Source organism: Zootoca vivipara, chromosome 5 (genome assembly GCF_965207765.1).
Source record: "Zootoca vivipara chromosome 5, rZooViv2.hap1.1, whole genome shotgun sequence".
In the NCBI taxonomy this organism is placed as follows: domain Eukaryota; kingdom Metazoa; phylum Chordata; class Lepidosauria; order Squamata; family Lacertidae; genus Zootoca; species Zootoca vivipara.
In genome coordinates, this window is record NC_142588.1 from 92,275,397 (window position 1) to 92,299,783 (window position 24,387).

Genomic DNA, 24,387 nt, shown 5'->3' on the forward strand with positions numbered 1-24,387 from the left:
TTAATGTGTGAAGTAGGAGTTGGAATCTAGGACGGTGACTGGTCAGTTTCGGGAAGGTGTTAGTGCACACAACTTCATGCCAATATGGAAGTTTCTGTGAGCTGTGTAATATGAGGTAATGAACGTTTTTTGTACTTTTGTCCATTTACTGTATTTATTTTTCCCGATTTGAACAATAAAATGGTGGCTTTCTTGAGTCAAAAAGAGAGTACCCCTGAACATTTTTTTTTGGGGGGGGGAGAAGCACTGGTTAAAACTATGGCATTCTTTACCACAAGTTGGGGCAACAACCTCCACTTTAGGTGGTTTTCTGAAGAGATCAAACAACTTAATGGAGGACCAAGGTTATCAATGGCTGCTGGTCATGACAACAATATGTTTACTCCAAAAGCAGCATGCTCTGAGGGCAGAACTTCCAAAGCCTCTCTAGGAAAGAGGGTGCTGGACTTGATGGGCCTTCGAGCAGCAGGGCTGAGGGCACAGAAATGAGTTTGTTCATATCTTGGCTGATTAAGCTCAGATATAATGGCCGTGTTTGAACGATTGTAACTCCTTGATATTTACTCCTTGCTGTTTATCTCTATTCCATAATTGCACCAAATGATTTTTAAAAAACCAAACTGCAGGTATACTGTACTTTGCAACAGTCAGTAACCTGGACATTTTAGCAAGAGAGATAGGAAGTATGGGGAGACATGGAAATTAGAAGGGAAGAGGAGAAGAGAATGGGAATCTACAGGACAGGTGTTCTGCTTCATCTACAACAGGTTTCCTCAAACTTGGCCCTTCAGATCTTTTTGGCCTACAACTCCCATGATCCCTAGCTAGCAGGACCAGTGTCAGAGATGATGGGAATTGTAGTCTCAAAACATCTGGAGGGCCGAGTTTGAGGAAGCCTGATCTATAACCATGAGCACCAAAAATTTATTGGCTGCCTGAAGAGAATAAAGGACCCAAGGTTTGCATGAGGTCTGATTCTGGATTCCTGCAGATGCACAGGGCTGGCTGTGAGGGCGGGGGCACCAGAGCGATCTCCGCACCTCAGCGCCAGGGCGCCCGACCTGCTCGAGACTGCCCTGCAGATGCACAGTGACTTGTAAAGCTGATCTGTGACACCTGAATGAGAATTCAGAATCACAACATCATGGTTTAAAAGAGCACACAGCCGGTCATCCAACGTGACCCCCATTTCTGAGCAGACTTCCATGCAGCTCATCTTTTATGGGCATAGAGAGCATGGATGCAGAAAGCAAGCTTCACTTTTCAACTGCGGAACCTCCCTATTCATACCTCTGGGGGCCCCCAGCTGCCGCTGGCCCATTCTGCAGTCAGAGTTGCTCATTGTGTCTGTGTGTGATTCAGACAGCTGCCGCCTCCTCTCTACATTTGGGGGGGCTCTGGCCGATTCAGAGTGGTTTCTGGTCCTCGCCAAGCCTTGCTTGTGTGCACCTAGAAGAATCAAAGCCCAGGGTGAAATATAGGCAAAAGAGTCTCAGAGCAAGGCCTCTTGCTGGCTATAATCCTGCCCCTCCTCATTAGAGCCTCTCACTGTACAGTGGTACCTCGGTTTAAGTACACAATTGGTTCCGGAAGTCTGTACTTAACTGGAAGCGTACTTAACCTGAAGCAAACTTTCCCATTGAAAGTAATGGAAAGTGCATTAATCCGTTCCAGACGGGTCAGCGGAGTACTCAACCTGAAGCGTACTTAACCCGAAGTATGAGTGTAATTGGTTCTGGAAGTCCGTACTTAACCTGAAGCGTACTTAACCGGAAGCGAACTTTCCCATTGAAAGTAATGGAAAGTGGATTGATCCGTTCCAGACGGGTCCGCGGAGTACTTAAACTGAAAGTACTCAAACCGAAGCATACTTAAACCGAGGTATGACTGTATTGATTTTACAATGCTCCCACAAAAACTAATGATGGCCACCAACTTGGAATGGCTTTGAAAAAGGATGAGACAATTTCATGGAGGATAAGGCTTTCAATGGCCATGGAGGATAAGGCTTTCAATGGCCATGTTGTCCCTGCCCTCTTGGAAGCAATATGACACCAAATTCTAGTTTCTGGAAATTGCCGGTGAGAAAGGGCTCTTGTGCTCAGATCCCGCTTGTGGGCTTTCCACCGTGGCATCTGTTTGGCCACTGCGAGAACAGGATGCTGGGCCTAAATGGATCTTTGGCCTGATTATCCAAGCGGATTGCTCAGTAGGTTAGAGTGTGGTGCCAATAATGCCAAGGGTGGGAGAGCTACATATTCCTGCATTGCAGGGGGGTGGACTGGAAGATCCTCAGGGTTCCTTCCAACTCTACAATCTATGAACTTAAGTTGAGTTTTGCACCTTTGCACTTGGGGGGCTCAATCATCAAATTTCACACCAAAACCTGGCTCCTTTACTATTCATTTATTTTGCACAACAACCCCACCCCCAGTCAGCACTTTAACACATTGCTGCACTATAGAGGCATCGATTCCTGTCTTCATACATCCCCCACCAACAGTGCTGCCTGAAGCAGATAAAACTTCTTCCTGCAGAAAAGCAGAGCCAACCCACCCACTCACCCACTTTCCTGTGTCTCAAAAATGATGGGCGAAATCTCTCTTGGAAAGGAGGAAGAGAGCACACATGCGGAAGCTGTGCGCCTGAGTGTGTCCCACCTGTGTGCGCGCACACGAGGGGTGGCTGAACCTCTTTGCCCTAGCTCTGCTGTGCCAGTTCAGTTAAGCAGGGATGCCACGGATTCAGCCCGGGGTGTTTGACATTCAAAGCACATGCTCTGCCCCAGAACAACAGCTCCTGTACTGCATGGCACACTGAGAAAGGAAGGCAACCCAAAGGACAGAAGGCCAGTGGGTTCCTAGAAAACCTTTTCACCCAGCAAACAGCTTCAGTCATGAGAGACAACAAACCAACTGAAGTCAGAGAAAAGAGAGGAGGAGACAGAGGTTCTCTGCCCATACACAATCTTGCAACTCAAGCGCTGGGCGTTTTCGCCTGCCGATGAACTCTCAGCTTTGTTTACATTGCAGTTATTTATGTCTTTAACCCAGATCTCCCAGGGCGAGAGGAACCAGGCGAGAGCACTGTTAAAGGCTTGTACGGTTCCCAGGTGACTCCCTACCAAGCGGAGCAATGGATTCCGACCGTCAGCTCACAGCACTAAATTGTTCCTTTTGATTTTTAAACACAATTTGGCGTAGAAGTGTTTGAAATGGGGGGAGGGCAGGGGAGAATGGACAAAGTCTCCCATTGTTCGGTAACTTTCCCCACTAAAACGCTTCCATCTGCAACCTTCTGAGGCTAGTCCATAACTAGGTGTCAGACCCTTTCGGTTTCTTCCACTTGCATTCAAGTAGCGTCTCATTGTTCTCAGTGTTAGATCATAATCTAATTATAGGCAAAGTGAACCTAATATCACACACAGAGAGAGGGGGGGATTTTATATATATATATATATATATATATATATATATATATATATATATATATATGAAAAGAAAAACTTCCACATTTGCTAGCAGCAACATGGGAGGAAACAGGATCAAAGCCAAAGTACTGATGAAACTAATTAGAAGAATTTGCTTTCAGGTAACAAGATGGTTTTGATACATTGTCCCTAGATAGGAAGGCTCTGCACTGTTTCCATGTATTTCCTGCAGATATGAGGAGTTCAAAGGAGCCAAGCCAATCCCTTTGGCTTTAATTCACAGCTGTCCAAGAATATGTAGGAGTTGGGGAGGGGAGTCCCCTGGGTTTCATAGCTGCCAAGTTTTCCCTTTTCTCGCGAGGAAGCCTATTCAGCATAAGGGAAAATCCCTTAAAAAAAAGGGATAACTTGGCAGCTATGGGGTTTTGCAACAAAGGGGTAGGGGTGGGATGAGGGGTGCCAAGCCCTCCCACGGCTCCTTAAGAGCCTTGCCCTGAGGCCTAGAAGTGAATGGCAGCCCTCAAACGCGGCCCGCCTGACTCTGCCAAGCCATGCCCTCTCACAAGGCCACAACCCTTACAAGTGCGCTCTTGAACCATGATGCATGCTGGGATGAGGGAGGAAGGGGTGAGGGTCCGTGGACTGTGAGCGCATAGAGACCACTGGCTTTTGGGTGGCTGGAGTGCAACCTAGCACACCTAAAGGCAAGAGTTGCACCCGTTTTTCCTCCCACTTTTGCCCCCCACCCCACCCCACCCCCGACCTGTGCCCCTTGGAAGTCTGCCCCAGAGCAAAGGTGCTCCACCCTTCTGTTGCAGCAACCACGCCACAGCCAAATCCCTTTTCATGCCTTACTTCTGCCGTTGCTACAACATGACTCTTAACCTTACTGCGTGGGAATTTACTTATTTAAGCTTAAATAGAAATCTGCCACTCGGCCAGCAAGGCTCACAGAGTGGCATACATGAAACAGTTAAACCAGGCACATCCAACAGGTAGATTGTGATCTACTGGTAGATCACTGGACATCTCTGGTAGATCACTGGTTCCACCCAAAGAAGCTTAACAACTTTGGCCCCCCTAAAAAAAGCTCATGATTTTAGCCCTGCATTCCTCCTCCCTAAAAAAGCTCAACAACTGTGACCTGTATCCCCAAAAACAGGGCCTTCCTTCCTTAAAAAAAACTCAGCAACTTTGACCTGAACCCCCCAAAAAGGGGGTAGATCACTGCCAGTTTTTAACTATGAGTAGATCGCAGTCTCCTGGGAATTGGCCACCCCTGAAATAAACGAACAAAGCCGTAAACAAAAGGAAATACCTCCAACAAAAAAAACAGCACTTATACAGCCGAGATCGCTAAACGGATTTCAAAACCCAGCATTAGAAGGCCTGGGCAAATAAACTATTCAACTGGTGCTGAACATAAAAACAGAGACAACACCAGGAGAGCCTCTCAGGGAAGGAGGGTCCATAAATGGGGTGCTACAACTGTAAAGGCCCTGTGGCCAGTCTCCATGGGCCTTACTTTAGCTGGTGGAGGAGCAGAGATACAGGGCAGGAGGTTTGCAGCTGATCTTAAAAACTGGGCAAATCCACATGCATGAAGTTTAGGTCTTTAGGTGCCATGGTCCTAAGCCATTTAGAGCTTTATGAAGTTCAGAGTCCAGAAATGTTGGCTTGCTTACTAGCCAGACATAATTTGTGGCTGCCACAAGTCCTCTGCACATGCCAGGGAACTGCAGGGTGTGATAATGGTGGTGGGGCTTGCCTTCACATAATGATGAACGTGGGAGGTGGCAAAAGCAGAGCAAGAATCTGTCTGTTGCAAATCCCAGAGCAACACGCAAGACCCGTCCTACCTTCTGCAGAGCTGAACACGAGCTTGCACCAGACAATTGGAGCAGGGAGCAGTTTTGTGGAGATTTGCTTGAGGATACTGGAAGGGAAAAGCCCCATGCAATGTGGGGGGGGGGGGCGATAATAAACTATCCAAAAAGGGAGATGCCACAAGGATGCAAACAGGGCACGGGCAATGCAACATGTAGCCTGGTCCTCAGTTCTTAAAGCAATTCCTGGGTGAGCACCCACTGCACTTCAAGAATGCCTTCTTGTCGGTGTGGCAAATATGCGTGCAAGCACAAAGCCCCAAAATACTTTGAAAAATCTCACAGCCCAGAGGTAGGAATGACACTTTGCTTATAGGAGCTTCTTGATTCTAGAACGCCCCCCCCCCCACGCCATCCATAGCAAGACCTCTGCCAGAGACCTTGGAGGCAGTCTTCGAAATTGTTGTTGTTTAGTCGTTTAGTCATGTCCGACTCTTCATGACCCCATGGACCATAGCACGCCACGCACTCCTGTCTTCCACTGCCTCCCGCAGTTTGGTCAAACTCATGTTCATAGCTTCGAGAACACTGTCCCACCATCTCGTCCTCTGTCGTCCCCTTCTCCTAGTGCCCTCAATCTTTCCCAACATCAGGGTCTTTTCCAGGGAGTCTTCTCTTCTCATGAGGTGGCCAAAGTATTGGAGCCTCAGCTTCACGATCTCTCCTTCCAGTGAGCACTCAGGGCTGATTTCCTTCAGAATGGATAGGTTTGATCTTCTTGCAGTCCATGGGACTCTCAAGAGTCTCCTCCAGCACCATAATTCAAAAGCATCAATTCTTCGGCGATCAGCCTTCTTTATGGTCCAGCTCTCACTTCCATACATCACTACTGGGAAAACCATAGCTAGGGAGGGCTAGGTATCTCTAACAGACTTCTCTGCACCCAGTCAAGCTACAGGAAGCAAGGATGGCCATCAACCTAGATAGAAAACCATAGCTTTAACTATACAGACCTTTGTAGGCAAGGTGATGTCTCTGCTTTTTAAGATGCTGTCTAGGTTTGTCATTGCTTTTCTCCCAAGAAGCAGGCGTCTTTTAATTTCGTGACTGCTGTCACCATCTGCAGTGATCAAGGAGCCCAAGAAGGTAAAATCTCTCACTGCCTCCATTTCCTCCCCTTCTATTTGCCAGGAGGTGATGGGACCAGTGGCCATGATCTTGGTTTTTTTGATGTTGAGCTTCAGACCATATTTTGCGCTCTCCCCTTTCACCCTCATTAAAAGGTTCTTTAATTCCTCCTTACTAATTCCTCTTCGAAATTAGCCAGGTGCATTTGGCATTTGCCATCTCCACCATCTTGGGGATCCTTGGATCTGGATTGTTTTCCCACACTAATATCACATCCTGTAGAATTCTATCAGTTATATTTTATATGCACAATCGAAACGAATTTCAGGAACCAAAATGCTTTTTTTGTGCAACTTCAGCAGGAGCAGTGAACAAGGTTACCGTTAATTGTTGTCGCTTGTCTTCACTTCCCCCACCGCACTGCCCTGCTCTCAGTTGCGAAGAGTATTCTTAGATTATGAATGGTCCATGTCACCCTTAAGAAAGAGGTAGGAATAGGCCAATAGATATGTGGGTTCTCCCTGGATCAAGGGACTTTTCTTCTTTAAGTTCTCAAAGTTCTTAACTGAACCCAAGGTTGTCATCTGAACTAGCCAGATGTTTAACTGATAATCAATCACAGTCAGTCCATCATTTGAAAAATAAGACTTTAGAGCAGCCTTGCCCCAAAATGGCAACTAAACGTTGTGTTTAAGCAACCTTGGTTTAAGAAGCCATTTGGCACCCAGTTTACCCTATATATCTGAGTTTCTAACACTGCTTGGAGGGCCACTCTAAGTAGTTTATACTGGGATCAATGGACAAAAGACAGCTTCCAACATGAAATTAAATACTCTGCAAGGAAGAAAGAACAGGTCTGGGGTGTTGCATTTCCTAACCTTCCACCCAGCTCACTGCTGCTCCAGCCGGTGCAGCATTACCTAAGGAGAAAAAGTTGCCAAATCAAAATTCCCACAATTACTCGTGTGCCTGGTATGAAGGAAGCCGGCGACGTCAAGCTGCGCAAACCAGGCAGAACAGCAAACACGGGTGCCATGGTCTTGAATGTGGATCGCAGCGGCACACACAGATTCTGTTTGACAGATCAAAAGTGACCCTCTTGTTTTATCAAAATAACTCGAGAGATCAAATGTCCTGCCTGAAAAACCCCGTCAAACACAGTTTTTTGTAAGAAAACAGAGGCAGCTGTTGGTTGTGCTGTTTTGATGGGAAGCAGTCACAGAGCCAAGGCAAAGGTTACCCAGGCTTAACCAAACTCACACACACAGATGCAGCGTTCTTGACAAATTCCACACCTCCCCTCCAGCTCATGTGGTGATGGCCTCTGGCTCAAGTGGCTTTGAAAGGGGATTAGATAAGTTAATAGAGGAGCAGCGTGTGTCCCAATGGCTATTGGTAAAGATGGCAGTGTGGAGCACCCATGTTCAGAGGCAGTATATCTCTGAATACTTGGTGTGGGGATAAACAGTGAGGGGAGGGGCTTTCCAGTAGTCCCTGGTGGAAACAGGGTTCTGGACTGGACAGACTATTGATCTGATCCAGCATAGTTTGTATATGCTTAAGCTGCTTTCACAGTTGCATTGCAGTCTGGCTCAGATATGCATCCCTATCAGTGTCAGAAACTCAGATACAGTGGTACCTCTACTTAAGAATAACTCTACTTACGAATGTTTCTACTTACGAATGGAGCTCCGTCCGCCATCTTGGATGCGGTTTAGATAGGATTTTTTCTACTTACGGATTTTTAGATAGGGTTGCCTCGACTTATGAATTTTTTCTCCCAATGCATTCCTATGGGATTCGACTTACAAATTTTTTCGACTTACAAATGTGCGTTCGGAACGCATTAAATTCGTAAGTAGAGGTACCACTGTATATAAGCCGGGCGTCAAATGGCTCCTTTAACCAAGGTTACAGTCACCAGAACAGAATGTCTAGTTGCCATTTTTGAGCAAGACAGCTCTAAAGTCTTATTTTTCAAATGATGGACCAACTGTGATTGATTACCAGTTAAAGATCTGGCTAGTTCAGATGACAGCCTTGGGCTACGTTAAGAACTTTGAGAACTTAAAGAGGAAGAATGTGGCTGCCAGACTAGTGACTGGGAGAGGCCACCGAGACCATTTAACGTTGGTCTTAAAGGATCTACGTTGGCTTCCAGTACGTTTCCAAGCACAATTCAAAGTGTTGGTGCTGACTTTAAAGCCCTAAACAGCCTCAGCTCAGTACACCTGAAGGAGCGTACCCACCCCCATTGTTCTGCCCGGACACTGAGGTCCACCTCCGAGGGCCTTCTGGCGGTTCCTTCACTGCGAGGTTACAGGGAACCAGGCAGAGGGCCTTCTCTGTAGTGGTGCCTGTCCTATGGAACATCCTCCCATCAGATGTCAAACAGATAAACAACTATTTGATTTTTAGAAGACCTCTGAAGGCCTTCAGGGAAGTTTTTAATGGTTGGTGTTCTATTGAGTTTTTAATATTTTGTTGGGAGCCGCCCAGGGCGGTGGCAGGGGCGACCTGTCAGGTGGGTGGCATATAAATATTATTATCATTATCATTTTAATTATATTAGGAAAGGAGAATAGAATCATGTGCCACTAACCATTAATGAGAGAGAGAGAGAGAGAGAGAGAGAGAGAGAGAGAGAGAGAGAGAGAGAGAGAGAATTGTCCTCCATAGCCATGTGGAAGTGTACGGCTAGTAGCCCCTGTGCTTCAGGAGGACACGGGCAACCTTAGCAAATACAGAACAGAATACCGTAAAGAGCTCAGACTAGCCCAGCGCAAGGAAGTTATGCAAGACCCACAGATACACCATCCTGGCGGGCTCGGCTGAGGCTTGGCCCCAGAGCCATTTAGTAGCAGGGGGCCGAAAGTTTATCAAAACAGTTCCCGCGCTCCAGCTGAGCGCAAGGCAACATCTGCTTTGTCAGGGAGGGGCTGCGGCACGCCAATGGTTTTTCAGGACTCTCCGTGAACCTGCTCCACCCTGCTCGTGACCCCCTGGCCACCTCCTCTGCCTGCTAGCTGCTCTCCGTCTGTCCGTCAGTACTGGGCTCCAGACGCTGTCATGGGTCTCTCCTTCCAGCTGCTGCACAGGCTCCACCCCTACCACCCACCCATCTGCCCCGAGACACCAGCTGAAATTTCCCCTTTTACTCTTTGGCCAAGGGCAGGCCCACTGCACTATAAAAAGCCTCGGAGATGGTTCACAATGCAAGCAAAGGAAAACATGGCCAAGGATACTTCTCTGCTTTCTTTGGACCGAGAAAGAAAGAAATATAAAAAGCCTACAGGAAACTCTTAAAAGAAGGCAGAGAAAGAAGGCAAAAGGGAGCTTAAATATTCCAGAGCACAGTGAAATGTGCAATTGTACCGTGAGAATGGCCTGGCCATCTATGGTGATAAACCTGTGAAAGGGGCTTGTAGGCTGCAAGCGGTTGGGGGGGGGGCCTAAAACATCATGCTCTGAAGACACATGAAGAAGCAGCTGTCTTGCTGAAAACCAAGCAGGCCTGGATCTGGTCACTAAGAGACAGCGTGGGAAACCCACATTTGCTGCCTTAAGAGCAGAAAGGTAGAATAAAAATAAAAACAAGTTAAATTTTGGTGGCATGTTCCAATGTTTAAAACAAACAAGCCTCTCTTTGCATGCAGAAACATAGCAGGGCAGGGAGAAGAGTAGGCAGGAACCTTTCTCCCAAATAGCTTTCTATACTCAAGAAGGTTTTATTTTTATTTTTAGGGAAACTGTCAGCAACATTCAGTGGAGATGACAGAGGGACCAGGCAAGGCTAGTTGAAGGTCCCAACTGCTGGGAGAGGAGACAACAAGTGCCAAGAGCACTTAGATTCACCCAGAAGCCTGCAAAGCGATAGCAAGGAGGTATGAAGGGGCAAAGCTAGCAGAAAGACAGGTGACATCTAAGTCTGAGAAGCCAGTGTAAGAAACTCAAGATATATGAAGCCAGGAGACAAATGGCTCCTTAAACCTAGGCTGCAGTCGCCAAAACGGGGCATCTAGTTGCCATTTGGGGGCAACTAAAGTCTTATTTTTCAAATTATGGACTGACAGTGATTGATTATTTGTCAAACATCTGGCAAGTTCAGATGACAACCTCGAGCTTGGTTAAGAACTTAAAGAAGAAAAGTTACTTGAGCCAGGGACAGTCCATTTGCAGTATGCATTTGCCTATTCCTACCTCTTTTTCTTAATAGTGACAGCTTCTGCTCAGGATGCACAGAAAAAGCATTTTGATTCCTGAAATTCGTTCCAATTGCGCAGATAAAATATAACAGATAGAATTCTACAGGATGTGGTATTAGCGTGTGAAGACAGTCAAGATCCAAGGATCCCCAGGTGGCGGAGATGCCAGGCGCCATCCTGGCACCTAGGCATCTTCACTTGGTCACAAGTGGACGAAAGCCAGGTCCAAAATGCACCTGGCGCCTGGCTAAACTTGAACACTGCTAGAAACCAACAGTTGGGGATGATGGTGGAGACAGAGGAGGAGGAGGAGGAGGAAGAGCAGAGAGGATAAACAAGAACCATCAGGTGTTTGACATACTTCCTGACAACCCCAGCAAACAAGGCCGTGATGGCTGGGGCTGATGGAAGCTGTAGTCACAAAGATATGGAGGGCACATATCTTTGGGAACACTGACACACGCTCCTCTCCTTTTTTGATAATTTCACAGGGGCTCCGATTGCTGACACTGTGTTTTGAATATGTGGTTTTAAGAACGGTAGCCCTGCACAAGAGCATGATAATAAGCTCCCAAGAGAAGATCTATCCACTGTTGTACTAACACTGTTCTTGGTGCAAGCCAAAAAAACATCACATCGCAACAGCACAAAGTTTAGGAATGCATCCATCCCTTCCCTACCAAGAAATCAGGAGAGAAATTTGCAAAGACATTTTGAAACAATTGGAGAGTCAGTGCCATCCATAAATCCAGACTCCCTTCTTTTCTGTATCCTATTACTCTGATTAACGTCATTTACAGATAGTAAACTGGATTTAAGGGGGGGGGGAATTGTTTGGCGCTTGAAGGTTTCCACACCAACTGGTGCTCTGGCCTTCCAATAAATTGGAACCTCACAGGTCTTGGCTAGATAGATGGTTGTAATCCCAGTGAAAAAGGCCCAGCGTCTCAACCTCCTGGGCCACCCCAGGCCTAGAGATGATATCAGGCTCAGTACCCTCAGCAGAGTCAGCATAAGATCCCACAGATCTCAGCAGAGATCAGTTTCATGCCCACCCACCAGCAATGGAACTGAATTAAATCATCTCACTTTCCTATACACTTCCATTCGATCAGGAACCTGGATTAAGATAAATCTGAACAGTCTCCAGAGAAGACCGGTCTAAACAAACACAGAACGGATTTTGGTCCCTTGCGCCAAAACGTTGCTCTGTAAATTACGACTCCTGGCACCTGCATGGGTTCGATAAAGCTGGGTCTGTTGAGCACATTTTGCGCAACCCCTGAATCAACACTTCAGAAAAACTCACATTTAGTAGCCGAGGACATAAGGTCCCCTGGCCCAGTTTCCACAGCAAAGATGGGCTCCATGTAATGTGGCATATGACTCACCCTAAATGGACCAGAGGGGTGCAATTTTGCAATATGAAATTGTGTCCAGGGTTTATTAGATTTCTGTCTTGCAAACTGTTACGGTAACAAGGAGCTCCATCACCCTGCCAGACTGAAAGTAACCCTGAATAGCCGGAGAAGCCTTCTTCAACCTACTGCCCTCGAGACCAGTCCTAGCTCCAAATATCTGGGAGGCACTGGGGGAGAGGCTGAGTCAAAAATTACAGCTGGTTAATATATAGCAGTGTATAAGCCACCTGCAGGAAACAAACCCCAAACATTAGTGGTGTTCAAAGTGTTGCTCACAGATGCCAAGTTCTCATCTTCCCAGGTGAACAAGCTATAGCTTGATTTAAAAGGGGTCAAGTTTAATCACTGGTTTAAACCAGCTTCCTAATTTGTATTCTTTATTGGGTACTGTGTGTACCAATACGTTGCTATACAAATATACCGTTTCCCTGAAAATAAGACATACCCATAAAATAAGCCATAGCAGGATTCCTAAGCATTTCCGCAATATAAGCCATACCCCGAAAATAAGACATAGACGCAGCGCCTCCCAGCAACGGCTCGCTGCCCTCAGCGCGGAGCCCTTTCCGCTGGAATAAGACACGCCCACCCCAAATAAGCCATAGTGTGTCTTCTTGAGGAAAAATAAATATAAGACAGGGTCTTATTTTCAGGAAAACACGGTATGTGTGTGTGTTTGCTATTAAATACAGTCTTCATTCAGCCCAGAAGCGTAACCCAAAACTTCTGGTCATAGAGTCCACAGACCTACTGCACTGCACAAGCCTTCCTCAACCAGGGGATGTCCAGATATTTTGGATTTCAACTTCTGCTTGGCCTAGCCAATGCAACTGTGCACTGCAAAAGGATATCCAAAGTGAGGAGACAGATTTCTCTATTGGTTCTCTATTTAAACAAGACCACTTGAAGATCAAGTGTCCAGAACAAAGACTGCTAGTTAACAGGGTTTTTCCAAGACACTGAAGCTAAATATTGAACATGGAAGTGAACCTTCTCATATATAAAGATGCTCATTGGAGGACCCAACCCATGCCCCTCCATCACCTTACAGTGGGTGGCCATGAGGGCAAAAGTCCTTTCAATAGTGGTACCAAAACTGCAGAACTCCCTTCCTAAGTAGATGTGTCACACTCCATCTTTTGGGCTTTTGAAACTCCAGGTAAAGATGAATCTTTGGGGGTTCACTGAGTTTGTGTGCTAATGCATTCTTACTACCAGAGCAGCAGTCAAGTTAGTTGCAGAAAACACAACCAAGTCCTACAGCACCTTAAAGACTGCCATCTTTAACTATCACTACTGCTTTGCTAAGAACATGAGATGAGCTTCGCCAATGAACCAGACCCAAAGCCTAGATTTTTGATAGACTAAAACAGGGTTTCCCAAATTTGGGTCTCTGGCTGTTTTTGGACTACAATTCCCATCATCCCTGACCACTGGTCCTGCCAACTAGGGATGATGGGAGCTGTAGTCCAAAAACAGCTGGAGACCCAAATTTGGGAAACCCCGGGCTAAAATATTGCCATGGTTAATTGCGCATGAGAATGCAATAAAAGTCCTGCTGGATCAGACCAAAGAACCACCTAGTCCAAGAATGTGTTCTCACAGCAGCCAACCTGATCACCATGGGAAACCAGCAAAAAGGATTCGAGCGCAACGGCGCTCTCCCGATTTGTGTTTCTCAGCAACTGGCATTCAGAGGCCATGTCTAACAGAACATTGCCATCTGGGCTAGTAGCCACTGACAGCTTTGCCCTCTTTAAATTTGTTTAAACTTGTTTTTAAGCCATTCAGTTTGCCAGCCATCTCCACCTTGTACCAGCAGAGTTTTAACTATGCTCTGTTTGCCCTGAAACTTCCAACGCCCAGCACCTTCATTGTTTTGGTGGCCCTTTTCTGCCACTTCCTTACTTCCATTTATTAGTTTTTGTTGCTGTGCTGTCCAGTCTTTATTTTGTTTTTTGTAAGGATTTCAAATACGCTGCCTTGTGGATCAAAAGGTGGCAGTATTACTATTGTAATGGGCTGGAATCAAATATATTACACAAGATTTCAAGACACTCAATTACTCAACCCTTCCCCGGCGTCATGAGAATTTCCACCTATCACCATCTTTCTGCCATTCACATCTTTTCATCTTCCTGGTTAGAACAACTGAGGACTCTCCCATGGCACTTTACTTGCCAGGAAGCTCATTTCATACCGTGAAATGGCCAACAGTTTGAAACCGTCTCTCAATATCTCATCTCCCTGTCCATCCCACAGCCAGCTCAACCTGTACAATCCACACCTCGCCGCGTCTTGTGCAGAAAGCAGGAGTAAACTAAGCGCCCCACCTACGCCAAGGTGCGCCTGTAGAACAGAAACTCCATGCGGCTTAAGCAAGCTTGACCTGACTGGCCGCCTGCTGCAATGGAAGGCAAAAGTCACCACCAAGCACAACTGCTGCGACGGAATCACTGCTAGCCAATCTGAGCTGTTGCTAAGGAAGGGTTCTACAAAACATCAACAGTCACTGGTCCTAGAGGTTTCTACAGCTCTTGTTCCTGGTAAGTAGCTCTCCCAATTTTGCCACCATTTTGGGCTGGTGCATTTTTTTATATTTAAAAAGTGGCTGGTGCAAGCTTCTCTTTCATCCTCACACACTCAGTTTATCCGCTTAGTTTAACTATCCACTTAGTTTAACTTGCTGCTGAATGAAAGCGAGTTCTTATTCTCTTACAAGGGCAATCACACCTTGACCGGAAAGGCTATTAAACACTTCCAAGGGTCTTTAAAAATGTAAAACCCCTTGAAGGCTAAAAAGCTTGGCATGTATTTGAAAAATAAAAATTAAGAAATACAGATGAGGAAAGAGAAGTGTTGCGGTCAGTTTACAAACTTGCCTGCTTCAGAAATCTGATCACACATCAAATAGATACAGCAGGCAGAGAGGAACTTACAGAAGAGCCAAAAACCTTAAGCAGGAGAGGCAATGATGCTTAGTGGCTAGAAACAAGCACAGGTGTGTGCCCCCATTTTACACGTAAAATAGCTGGAATGCTTCCCTCTCAAACACAGGCAGGTAGGGAATGTGCTTTAAATGTATGGGTGGGGGGCTGGTTTCAGCTAACTGGTCCTGCCAGCAAAAGCCAGCACAAAGCCTTTCACCAGTTCAAAGGGGCTTTCCCACATCCCCTCCCCCTGTGCCTCTCCCCAAATTGGCTTGGGAGAGGAGCCAGAGAACCACCAGAACAACACACAGTGGGATGAGAGGGGAGCTTCTTCCATCAGGAAAGTAGAAATGTTTGCGCTGATGGCATGATCTACCCTGAATTCCTTCCATGGTGTGCAGGCAGACACCCACCCACCCTTTGCAACCAGCTCAATAGGCTTGGACAATGCTTAAAAGAAGAGGAAGGGCTGGGAAGGAGAGGAAGGGAGACCCTCCCATCACCAGTGTGTGCCCTCTGCCCACTCCCGTCATCACGGGGAAGGGAAAAGAAAGACATAACAGATGCTAAGAATAATTATTGGCATCTGTGTAGCACTTCAGAATGCTCCAAGGGAGTAACACACAATATTTTGTTATGATCCTTACAAAAATACTGGGAGGTAGGCCAATATTATCCCAATACTGCAGATCTGCAGGTGCTGAGAGAGAGTGTGACTTGTCTGAGGCCCTCTAATGTGTTCATAGTTGGAGCAAGACCTGAGCTTCCCAATTTAGCTCAGTCTCAAGGCTACTATGCTACGCCGCAACATGCCTCATTTGTGGTACCCTACGCCCAGAAATGAGCTCCTAGATTGGCCTCAAACTTGACAGCAGCAGGATATCATATTGGGGTGCTGCAGCAGTAAGATTACACAGGCAAGAGTAACAGGACCCCCTATATACAGAGCCCCAGCATCCCCTACAAAGCTGGCAACTGCTGGGACAGGCATGTAGGCCTGATGAGACCAGGGTGTGCCCCTGTTTACAAAGAGGCGCTCTGTGCGCCCTGTAATAACAAGCAGGCACAAACAAGCTCACTGCCTTGATGGCAAGCCCAAGCAAGGAATCACTGGAGCTATATGGGATCTTGCTGATGGGTAAAGCTAGCAGTACAGACCACATGGCACATGGACGAATGGCGAGAGAGAGAAACAGGGCTGAAAAATATTCCAGACACCCAAACATCTGAGGCCAATGCCTAACAATTCGGTTAGAGGTGGCTTCTAAGCAACCCAAATCTATATATAACCTATTTGTTCCTTGCTGAGGATGCCAGCAGGTTAAAGCAGCTGCAAGCCTTCAGCTGCTCTTATCACCATCATCCTCAACAAAATGCGAGCCCGGGTAACACCAGCGATTAACACAGCACTCAAGCTGTAACAATCTCAGGTTGCACAGATAAGCCACACGCTGCTATTCGCATCAACAACTGCAACCATTTAAGACACTCGGTAGCTCACCATGCATTTGGCTGGAGAAGGGACTGGCCTTCCTGGAATTCACTGCGGGCAAATCCACGCCAAACTGTCCAGCAGATACGGATCTGTCTGCTCTCTCCGAGGCAGCAGGACCGTCACTGCCGCTGCACTTGCTCCTCCAATACTCCTCTCTGCCCCTCTCTCCAGAGCTGGGGGTTTTCGGCAGAAAAGAGGCCATTGTGGACAACGTCCTGTTGCCTCCCAACGCCTGCCCTGCCCTTGCAGAGGCAGCTGCATCACCGTGGCGGTTGGGAGAGACGTCATCATCCTCTTCCTCCACGGCATCCTCCTCGTAATCACCTTTGCCAGCCTCGCTTCGACGGCTCTGCCTCTTGATCAAACCTTCCTCATTCAGGCGTTCAGACTTTTCCAGCTGGCCTGGATGCAGGGCTCTGGCCAGCAAAGTCCCGGGCGCTTTCACCCCGTTTTTCGACAGGGCCTCCCTCACCAGGCCTCTTTTCAAGGATGGCTCTGCATCCGAACCAGAGTCGTTGAGGGTCCCCTCTTCCAGCTGCAGCTTCTGAGCGATGTGGTTCAGGTAGGAACGGAACCTCCCGCTGTGGTGCTTTTGCACGAGCCTCGCGTATGCGTTTTTCTGAGGGATGGCGGACTTGCTGGGTCCATCCCTCGGAGCGTGGCTGGGAGCGCCTCGTGCACATCCTTGCGGTTCCATATCCCGGGAGTGTCACCTGCCATCAAAGGAGCGTAAACATGAGGTCGGCGTTGAGCAGATGAGCAGTTTTACGTACTAGCGTCAGAACAACTACGCGACAGGACTGCACGAGCAAATCAGACACAAAGAAGACAGGCAAGAAGGAAGATGTGAACGCCACGAGGACAGAGATTTGGCTCCGTTGTTTTAAATGGCCCTTCCCCACATCCTTTCCCACCAAGGCCACACAGCCGCTCCTGTCTCTGGGTCAGCCTGGTGCCCCCAGAGATCACTTGGACTACAACTCCCATCAGCTGTGCTAGCTGGGGTTGATGGGAGTTGTAGTCCAAAGCTTCTGGAGGGCACCATGTTGGGGAAAGGTTGCCCTAGGTCCTGTATGACAGTGTTTCCCAACCAGTGTGCCTCCAGATGTTTTGGGACTACAACTCCCACCATCCCTAGCTAGCAAGACCAGTGGTCAGGAATGATGGGAGTTGTAGTCCCAAAACATCTGGAGGCAGACTGGTTTGGAAACCCTGCTGTATGAGGCTCTCATCCCACCCTTCCCTTGGTTCCTTGGCTCTCAGTTCCCCCAAACTGCATGTCTCGCAGCCTAACCTACCTCACAGGGTTGTTGTGGGGATTAAATGAGGACAGGGAGAACCATGTATGCCACCCTGAGCTCCCTGGACAAAAAGGCAGGATATAAACGCAATAAATAAATTCATGACAAAGATTATCAACGGTCTGGAATCTAAGCCTGTTGAGAAAGGGTTGAGGGAGTTAGGTATGTTTAGCCAAGAAAAGGGAAGACTGAGAGGAAATGGAATAAATATCTGAAGTGCTGTCACATGGAAGATGGAAGAAGCTTGTTTTCTGCTGCTCTGGAGGGTAGGACCTGAACCAATGGGTTGGAGTTATAAGAAAGGAGAGTCTGACAGGACATCTCCTTCCTTGGCGGTTTTTAAGGAGAGTTTGGATGGCCATATATCATGGATGCTTTAGCTGAGACTCCTGCACTGGGGGTTGGACTGGATGACCCTTGAGGTCCCTAGCAACTTTCTATGATTCTATGGTTCTAAAAATAAATATGTAAAGCTCCAATAATTGTTACAAGTGCCTTCTTCTTGGGGATAGGAATATTTGCAAAGCAATTTAGCTCAAGACTTGGAAGAATGGTTTGCGTACTGGTGAAAGCCCATTTAAAGAGATGCACACGCAGAGCCTTAAACAGAGTGCAAGTGGAGATCCTTATCTGGAACGCTGGGCTGGGGATTCTCCACTGCCAAACATGCTTTCTACTACAGAGCTACTAAACCTTCCCTTTAGTCTTTCTCTCTTTTTCATTTGTGAGGGGAGTGGAGAGCGAGAGATGTAGAACGTGGTAGCAGCACTTCTGTAGTTCTGTAGTTTTATTACATCAGAAGACTCGCAATATTTAACTGGGGCAGGAGTGACCAGTTTATGACCCGAGCAGTGCATGTGGCGGTATTCCAGAGAGGGAGAGAGAAGCATCTGAGCCAAATATTTCCATCCTAGCCGTCCACAAATCATTTCAACCCACTCTGCTCCTAAGAAGAAAATGTGGCCAAGCTAAAGGAGCAGTCATCATACAAAAACAAAAACCCGATCATGGCTCTCCAAAAATAACCATGTTTCTTTTCTCTCTCTCTCTCTTTCTGAAACTCTTACGATGGTTTCAACAGGAAGGGTGGAGATTCCCTCGTAAGTGGTGGAGATAGATAGAAACTTTATTTGCATTAGCTGCTAGCCATAGCAATAAGATAAAATATACTGGGGATAGAGCTAAATAGTTAGCTATACCAAAGAAGTTCTAGAGGTTTACATCAATACCGTGTTTCTCATATTATAAGACACGTCTTATATTTATTTTTTCCTCAAAAAAAACACACTATGGCTTATTTTCAAGGGATGTCTTATTTTTTTCCTCCTCCTCCTGCCGCGGCCGGCATTGCTGCTGCTCCTATCACTATGTCTTATTTTCGGGGTATGGCTTATATTCCTTGAATGCTTAAAAATCCTGCTATGGCTTATTTTATGGGGATGCCTTAAAATATGAGAAACAGGGTACAAACCTCGTAAGTGGTAAACTCCGGCAACTGAGGACAGCACAGTTCCTCAGTCCCGTATGAAGGACCACCCTGATCATTTAATTGCACAGCAGTATCGACCAGTGTACAGGGCACAGGGCAGAGTAGGACAAGCAGAAGATAGTTCTCTGTCCCAAGGAACTTCCAGCCAACTTTAGATTCAGGGGTGGAAGTAGGACTGACAGGCAAGAGGGTTCGGCCAAGTTATTATAACCTTAAAACAGTAGAAATCCTAAAGGGAGCTCAGCGCAAAAGCACTAAAAATGTAATTATTCATCAGCAGTTAAAACCAATACACACACAGGACAGGAGGAAGAGGCTCCAGATCTTTGCAACAGAGTCACACCAGCTAGCTATCTTCCTTCCCTCTATCAGGAATGGGCAATCTGTGCCACTTTAGATATTCTTGGACCAAAGATGCCATCATCTCTGACTGCGGGCCTGCTAGCTGGGGCAGGTGGGACAACATCTGGAAAGCCACAGATACCCCTTCTCTGGTATATATGAAGTAAAACTAAAAGGAAGTGGAATGAGCTATAAAGTGAGCATCAAACTGCACACAAAACACCAGGGATGGGTGATGTATCAATACACAGTCCAAAATCAGTTGAAGTCCACATCGTGATAACAGTTTCATAATATTTGACATGGCGATAAATCATGGGCCACGATGTGTGCCTGTGCTATGTAAAAATTGTGATATGGGGAAAAACGTGAAGCTAGTCATCACTTCTCTCATGATTCCTGCTGCCTCTGTTGTTCTGTATTATTTTTATAAAAAAATGGTTGTAACAATTGGTTAAAGGCAAGTAAAAATGTGTCAGCTTTAGACCCTTAAGTCTACGGAAATTACACATCTTTATTTCAGACGTCGTGATATATCGGCATATCACGATGTTTAGCGGATGATTTATCATGATGTTGAAAAGGAGGTATCACACAGCCCTGACACACATCTGCTCCAGTCACATATAAAGTGGGGGGCGGCACCTGAGAGAAAAGAGCTGAACCTTCCCCTTCATTCCCAGCAATCTCTCACCTAAACACTCCTTTCTCCTTCAGGCACCCCATCTTGTGTTGCCAGGGTCAGACCCACTCATCCCCATGTGGGACTTCATGGTGTCAACATATTTCAGAGATGTATGACGTTCAGAAGGAAAGCTTGTCACAGTGGCAGATATTTCCCAGTGACCTACACCTCTGAGCTCAACCAGCGACCACTCTTTTACTTGCACACACACCTGCATGTGGGTAGATATTTACAATTCCAGGAAAAAGCAATAGGGATCCACAGCCACACAGCCCAACACACCTGCCCCCACCAACCAAACACAGGTCCATTGGCTCACCAGAACATGCAGACCAGAGAGTTTCACAAGCAGAGTGAAAGTACAAAGGAAAAGGCAGCACCTTGCAGAGGAAACGGTTCTGCGTGTCTCACAAAGGAGTATCCAACTGCATACAAGCCATCAAGCTCCCACACACAAACACACCCCAGAGTCTCTATCCCATTTGACTGGGGGTGGGGGCAAGGGGGAGGGATTCCTTCAAACCTTTAATATCGGCCTCAAGGAAGCTCAGAGTAAAAATAGAAAAGGTTATTAAGTATGCTCAGTGCTATAATCACACCCAGATACTTAATAATAGTATTCCCAAAACAAAATTATACGGAGGATGTAGTGTTGCCCCACCCAACTTCATGCTTTTATGTTGTGGCAGTCCAGGATGACCCAACGAATGGGTGGAATGAACACCCTCATTTGTGATGCAAAGGAGATCAAACTTCTTCCTAACACAGCAAGCCACAATAAATGACTAGACACTGGAAGATAGCTCCCTTTTTGTTGTTTCAAACTCAGTGAGTTTATTTACATCCCACAAATGAAACGCCTATGTACAGTGTACCTCTGAATACCAGATCATAAAACACTAGAAAATGGGGTTTGGCCTGATCTACATTTTCAGTTCTTTGGGGATATCCCAATCACAGGGGCACACAGGCTGCCCTGATTAGGAGAAAGTTGCTCTCACTCACCCTTTAGACCCAAGAAAGAAAGAAAGAAAGAAAGAAAGAAAGAAAGAAAGAAAGAAAGAAAGAAGACAGTCTAGCAAGAAAAAAACACACATTTCCCTGGGCAACAACGCCCTCTTTTCTAGGAAACTCATCTAAACACACTATAACCCCTTGCAATGAGAAATACTGGGTGTCACCAAGGCAGCAGATCAAAGCTGCATTAGGCCCTAGTTGCAGCCTTTGCTGTATGTCGTAACGAGAAAATATAATGCACAAGTCCCTGCCCTTCAGAGTTTGCAATCACAGGGGAGGCAAGAGACGAAGGGGAAGAAAATGGAGGCAGGGATAAACAGAGGAAGAATACCGTATGTATTTATTTCAGTTACAATATACCTAGGTCTTAGCTACGGTATACCACTTTTATAGTAGGGTAAGTCCCATGCCTTGCTAGAAGTATAACAAGTGGAAGCAGGCAACCACAGAAAACAATGCAAGGGGAGGGGGGAAGAGTTTCAGCACATTGCTGTGGCTTGTGAGGAATCCACTGAAGGACTACCAACAATTCTGCCCAAACTATATAATGTTTTAACCCCTTTGGAGTACATGAAATAATCACAAATAGAATTACTGGTAGATAGACCCTTACATATTTCTCATACCGTGGGGGTCAGTCATAGCTTTGTGGCAGAGGATCTGCTTCGCACGCAAACATCCCGAGTTCAATTCCTAGCAGCTTCTCCAGGTAGAACCTCTAGGGACTCTTGTCTAAAACCCTAGAGAGGCACTTGCTATGTCAGTGTAGACCAGGAATCCCCAAACTTCGGCCCTCCAGATGTTTTGGACTACAATTCCCATCATCCCTGACCACTGGTCCTGTTAGCTAGGGATCATGGGAGTTGTAGGCCAAAACACCTGGAGGGCCGCAGTTTGGGGATGCCTGGTGTAAACAATACTGAGCTATATGGCCCAGCAATACAAGGTGGTTTCCAATGTTCACACCAAGAATTCCCTATGCCAGATGCCTGGGAGGTTGCCTGCTCCTGAGGGGGTTACTCTCCCTCTAAAGGAGCATGTAGGCAGTTTGGAGGTACTTCTGTATCCATTGCTGTCGCTTGAGGCTCAGGTGGCCTCAGTGGCCTGGAGTGCCTTCCATTGACTTTGGCTGATGGCCCAGCTGTTCCCTTATCTGGACAGGGATAGCCTAACTCCTGTCCTCTATGCTCTGGTAACCACTAGGGTAGCTTACTGCAACACATTATATGTGGGGCTGCCTCTGAAGATGGTTTGGAAATTACAGCTGGTGAAGAATTTGGCAACCAGATTGCTCACCGGGACAAGACAGTTTGAGCATATTACACCAATCCTGGTCCGACTGCACTGGCTGCCAATGCGTTTTTGGACCCCATTCAGGCATACAAGACAAACAGGCAAAGGCAAAGAAAAACACACTCTGAAGTGAACAGGGGCAAACAGGTAGGCAAGACAGATATCATGCATGCATAAGGCAATACAGCACACCTAACAGTGGCAGGATAAGAATATGCAAATCCCTTTTTAAAATAGAAAGAAAAAGAAAAAAGGTGGAGGGGCAAGTGATTCGGGACCCAGGGCTACGGAAGGCTCTGAGAAAGCGCATAGCTCATGCATGCAGAAGGCCCTAAGTTCACCCCCTGCTCAGCATCTCCAGGTAGTACCGGGAGAGACAGACACACGCCCCCACCTGAAACCCTGGAGTGCAGCTGCCAGCCAGTGCAGGCAATGCTACGCTAGATGGGACGGTGGCCTGGCTCGGTGTGAGGCAGCTTCCCGGGGGCAACTGGGGGTGAGGGGGGTCGAAGCCCACCGGGTCATTTCCCCCCCCCCCACACACACACACACAAGTGACTCAGCCCCAGCCCTGGAGCCAGGCGGGGAAGGCGATGCGGGGAAAGACCAGCCCCATGGCCATAAGCGGCGGCGGCCCCAACCCGCAAACGGGCAATGAGCCCCCCCACACACACACACACACCCTGCCCCTCACTCACCTGCCCCAAACTCCCCACTCGCATCACTGAGGAGCCTTCAAAGGTTTCCCCACTTCCTGCCTTCCCTCTACTTCCGGGTCAGGTGTGGCTCTACGGGCAGCGGCAGGGCCCAAAACCCCGCGTGGCGCGAAGCTGCACCTCGCCGCGCGAAGGTTCGAGGAGAGCGCGCAAGCGCGAAGCCCCGCTGGCCTGGGGTGGCCTCGGGGGGCCGGTTGCCCCTTGCAAGCCGGCATTACCGTATTCCGTCGAAAGCAGGGGCTGCCCAGCTCGCTTCGTTTGCACGTGCGTGTTTGTATTTATTTATTTACTTAGCTTCTGTCGGTGTATTTGTGCGTTTACGTTTATTTCGTTAGCTTCTAGTTATATATGTGTATGTTTATTATTTATTGATTGTCTATACGTGTTCGGGTGTCTGTGTTTCTATTAATATATATAGTTAGCTTCGGTTAGTTATTGGTTGGTTGGTTGGTTATATATTTATTTACAGCCCGCCTTTTTTTCCTCCCTGACAGGGACTCGAGGCCGCTTACAGATTGCAAACAAGAACCGCTAAAAACAAAGGAAAAACCATCGTTAAAAAAGCAAACGTTTGTTTGTTTACATTAAATGCATTTTTGAACTGCTTAATATTTATTTTTATTTAATTTTATTTTTAAAGGAAAAGGGCCAAGCAGTTTGCAAAAACAAGTTATGGAGGGCCTAAGTAACAGAAATAACCAGATACATTTTCCAGGAATAAGTCCCTTTAGATCCCCCAATATGTTTGCTGAGCATACTTGTTTATTGTTTATGGAATACAAGTGTGTCTTGTTGATGACTGCAAGGAGTGTGTTTGCTACAGCATGGAAGAATGTACAGAAACAAAAATAAATTAGACACCAGTAGGAAAACGTGGGAGTAGCTGAATGTGGTTAAACTAACAATGTTGAAGGATAAGAAAGAACAGGTGGAGGTGTTGAATCAATGGAATCCGATGAGTGTGCATGTGAAAGAAAACGGAATATCCAGCAGTGGAGCAGAATATTTGTTACTACAACTGATGACTGAAGATCTATGAATGTAGCACCCTGACAAATTCTTTTTTAGGGTGTAAAACACATGAGCAAAGTACTGTACATGACTTTAGA

The 24,387-nt window shown here is 46.8% G+C and overlaps 1 protein-coding gene and 1 long non-coding RNA gene across 3 annotated transcripts in view; one reads left to right on the forward strand and one right to left on the reverse strand.

Annotated features, from left to right (window-relative positions):
- Window positions 1–23,340, reverse strand: part of DIS3L2 (DIS3 like 3'-5' exoribonuclease 2) — a 193,299-nt gene extending 169,959 nt beyond the window's left edge. Inside the window, exons 1-3 of one of the 2 annotated variants that reach the window (XM_035132940.3) lie at window positions 23,261–23,340; window positions 16,442–17,148; window positions 1,291–1,449 (exon numbers count right to left, since the gene is read on the reverse strand). In XM_035132940.3, coding sequence (XP_034988831.2) covers window positions 1,291–1,449; window positions 16,442–17,132 — 850 coding nt within the window. In that variant the 5' untranslated portion in view covers window positions 17,133–17,148; window positions 23,261–23,340. Of the gene's footprint in view, window positions 1–1,290; window positions 1,450–16,441; window positions 17,149–20,261; window positions 20,464–23,260 lie in introns of those variants that run through there. The other variant, XM_035132941.3, reaches the window with a different exon arrangement.
- Window positions 22,968–23,887, forward strand: LOC148685788 (uncharacterized). Its single transcript, XR_015949925.1, has 2 exons — window positions 22,968–23,542; window positions 23,773–23,887. It is a non-coding gene; the product is annotated as an uncharacterized LOC148685788 (long non-coding RNA).
- The last annotated feature ends 500 nt before the right edge of the window (window positions 23,888–24,387 follow it).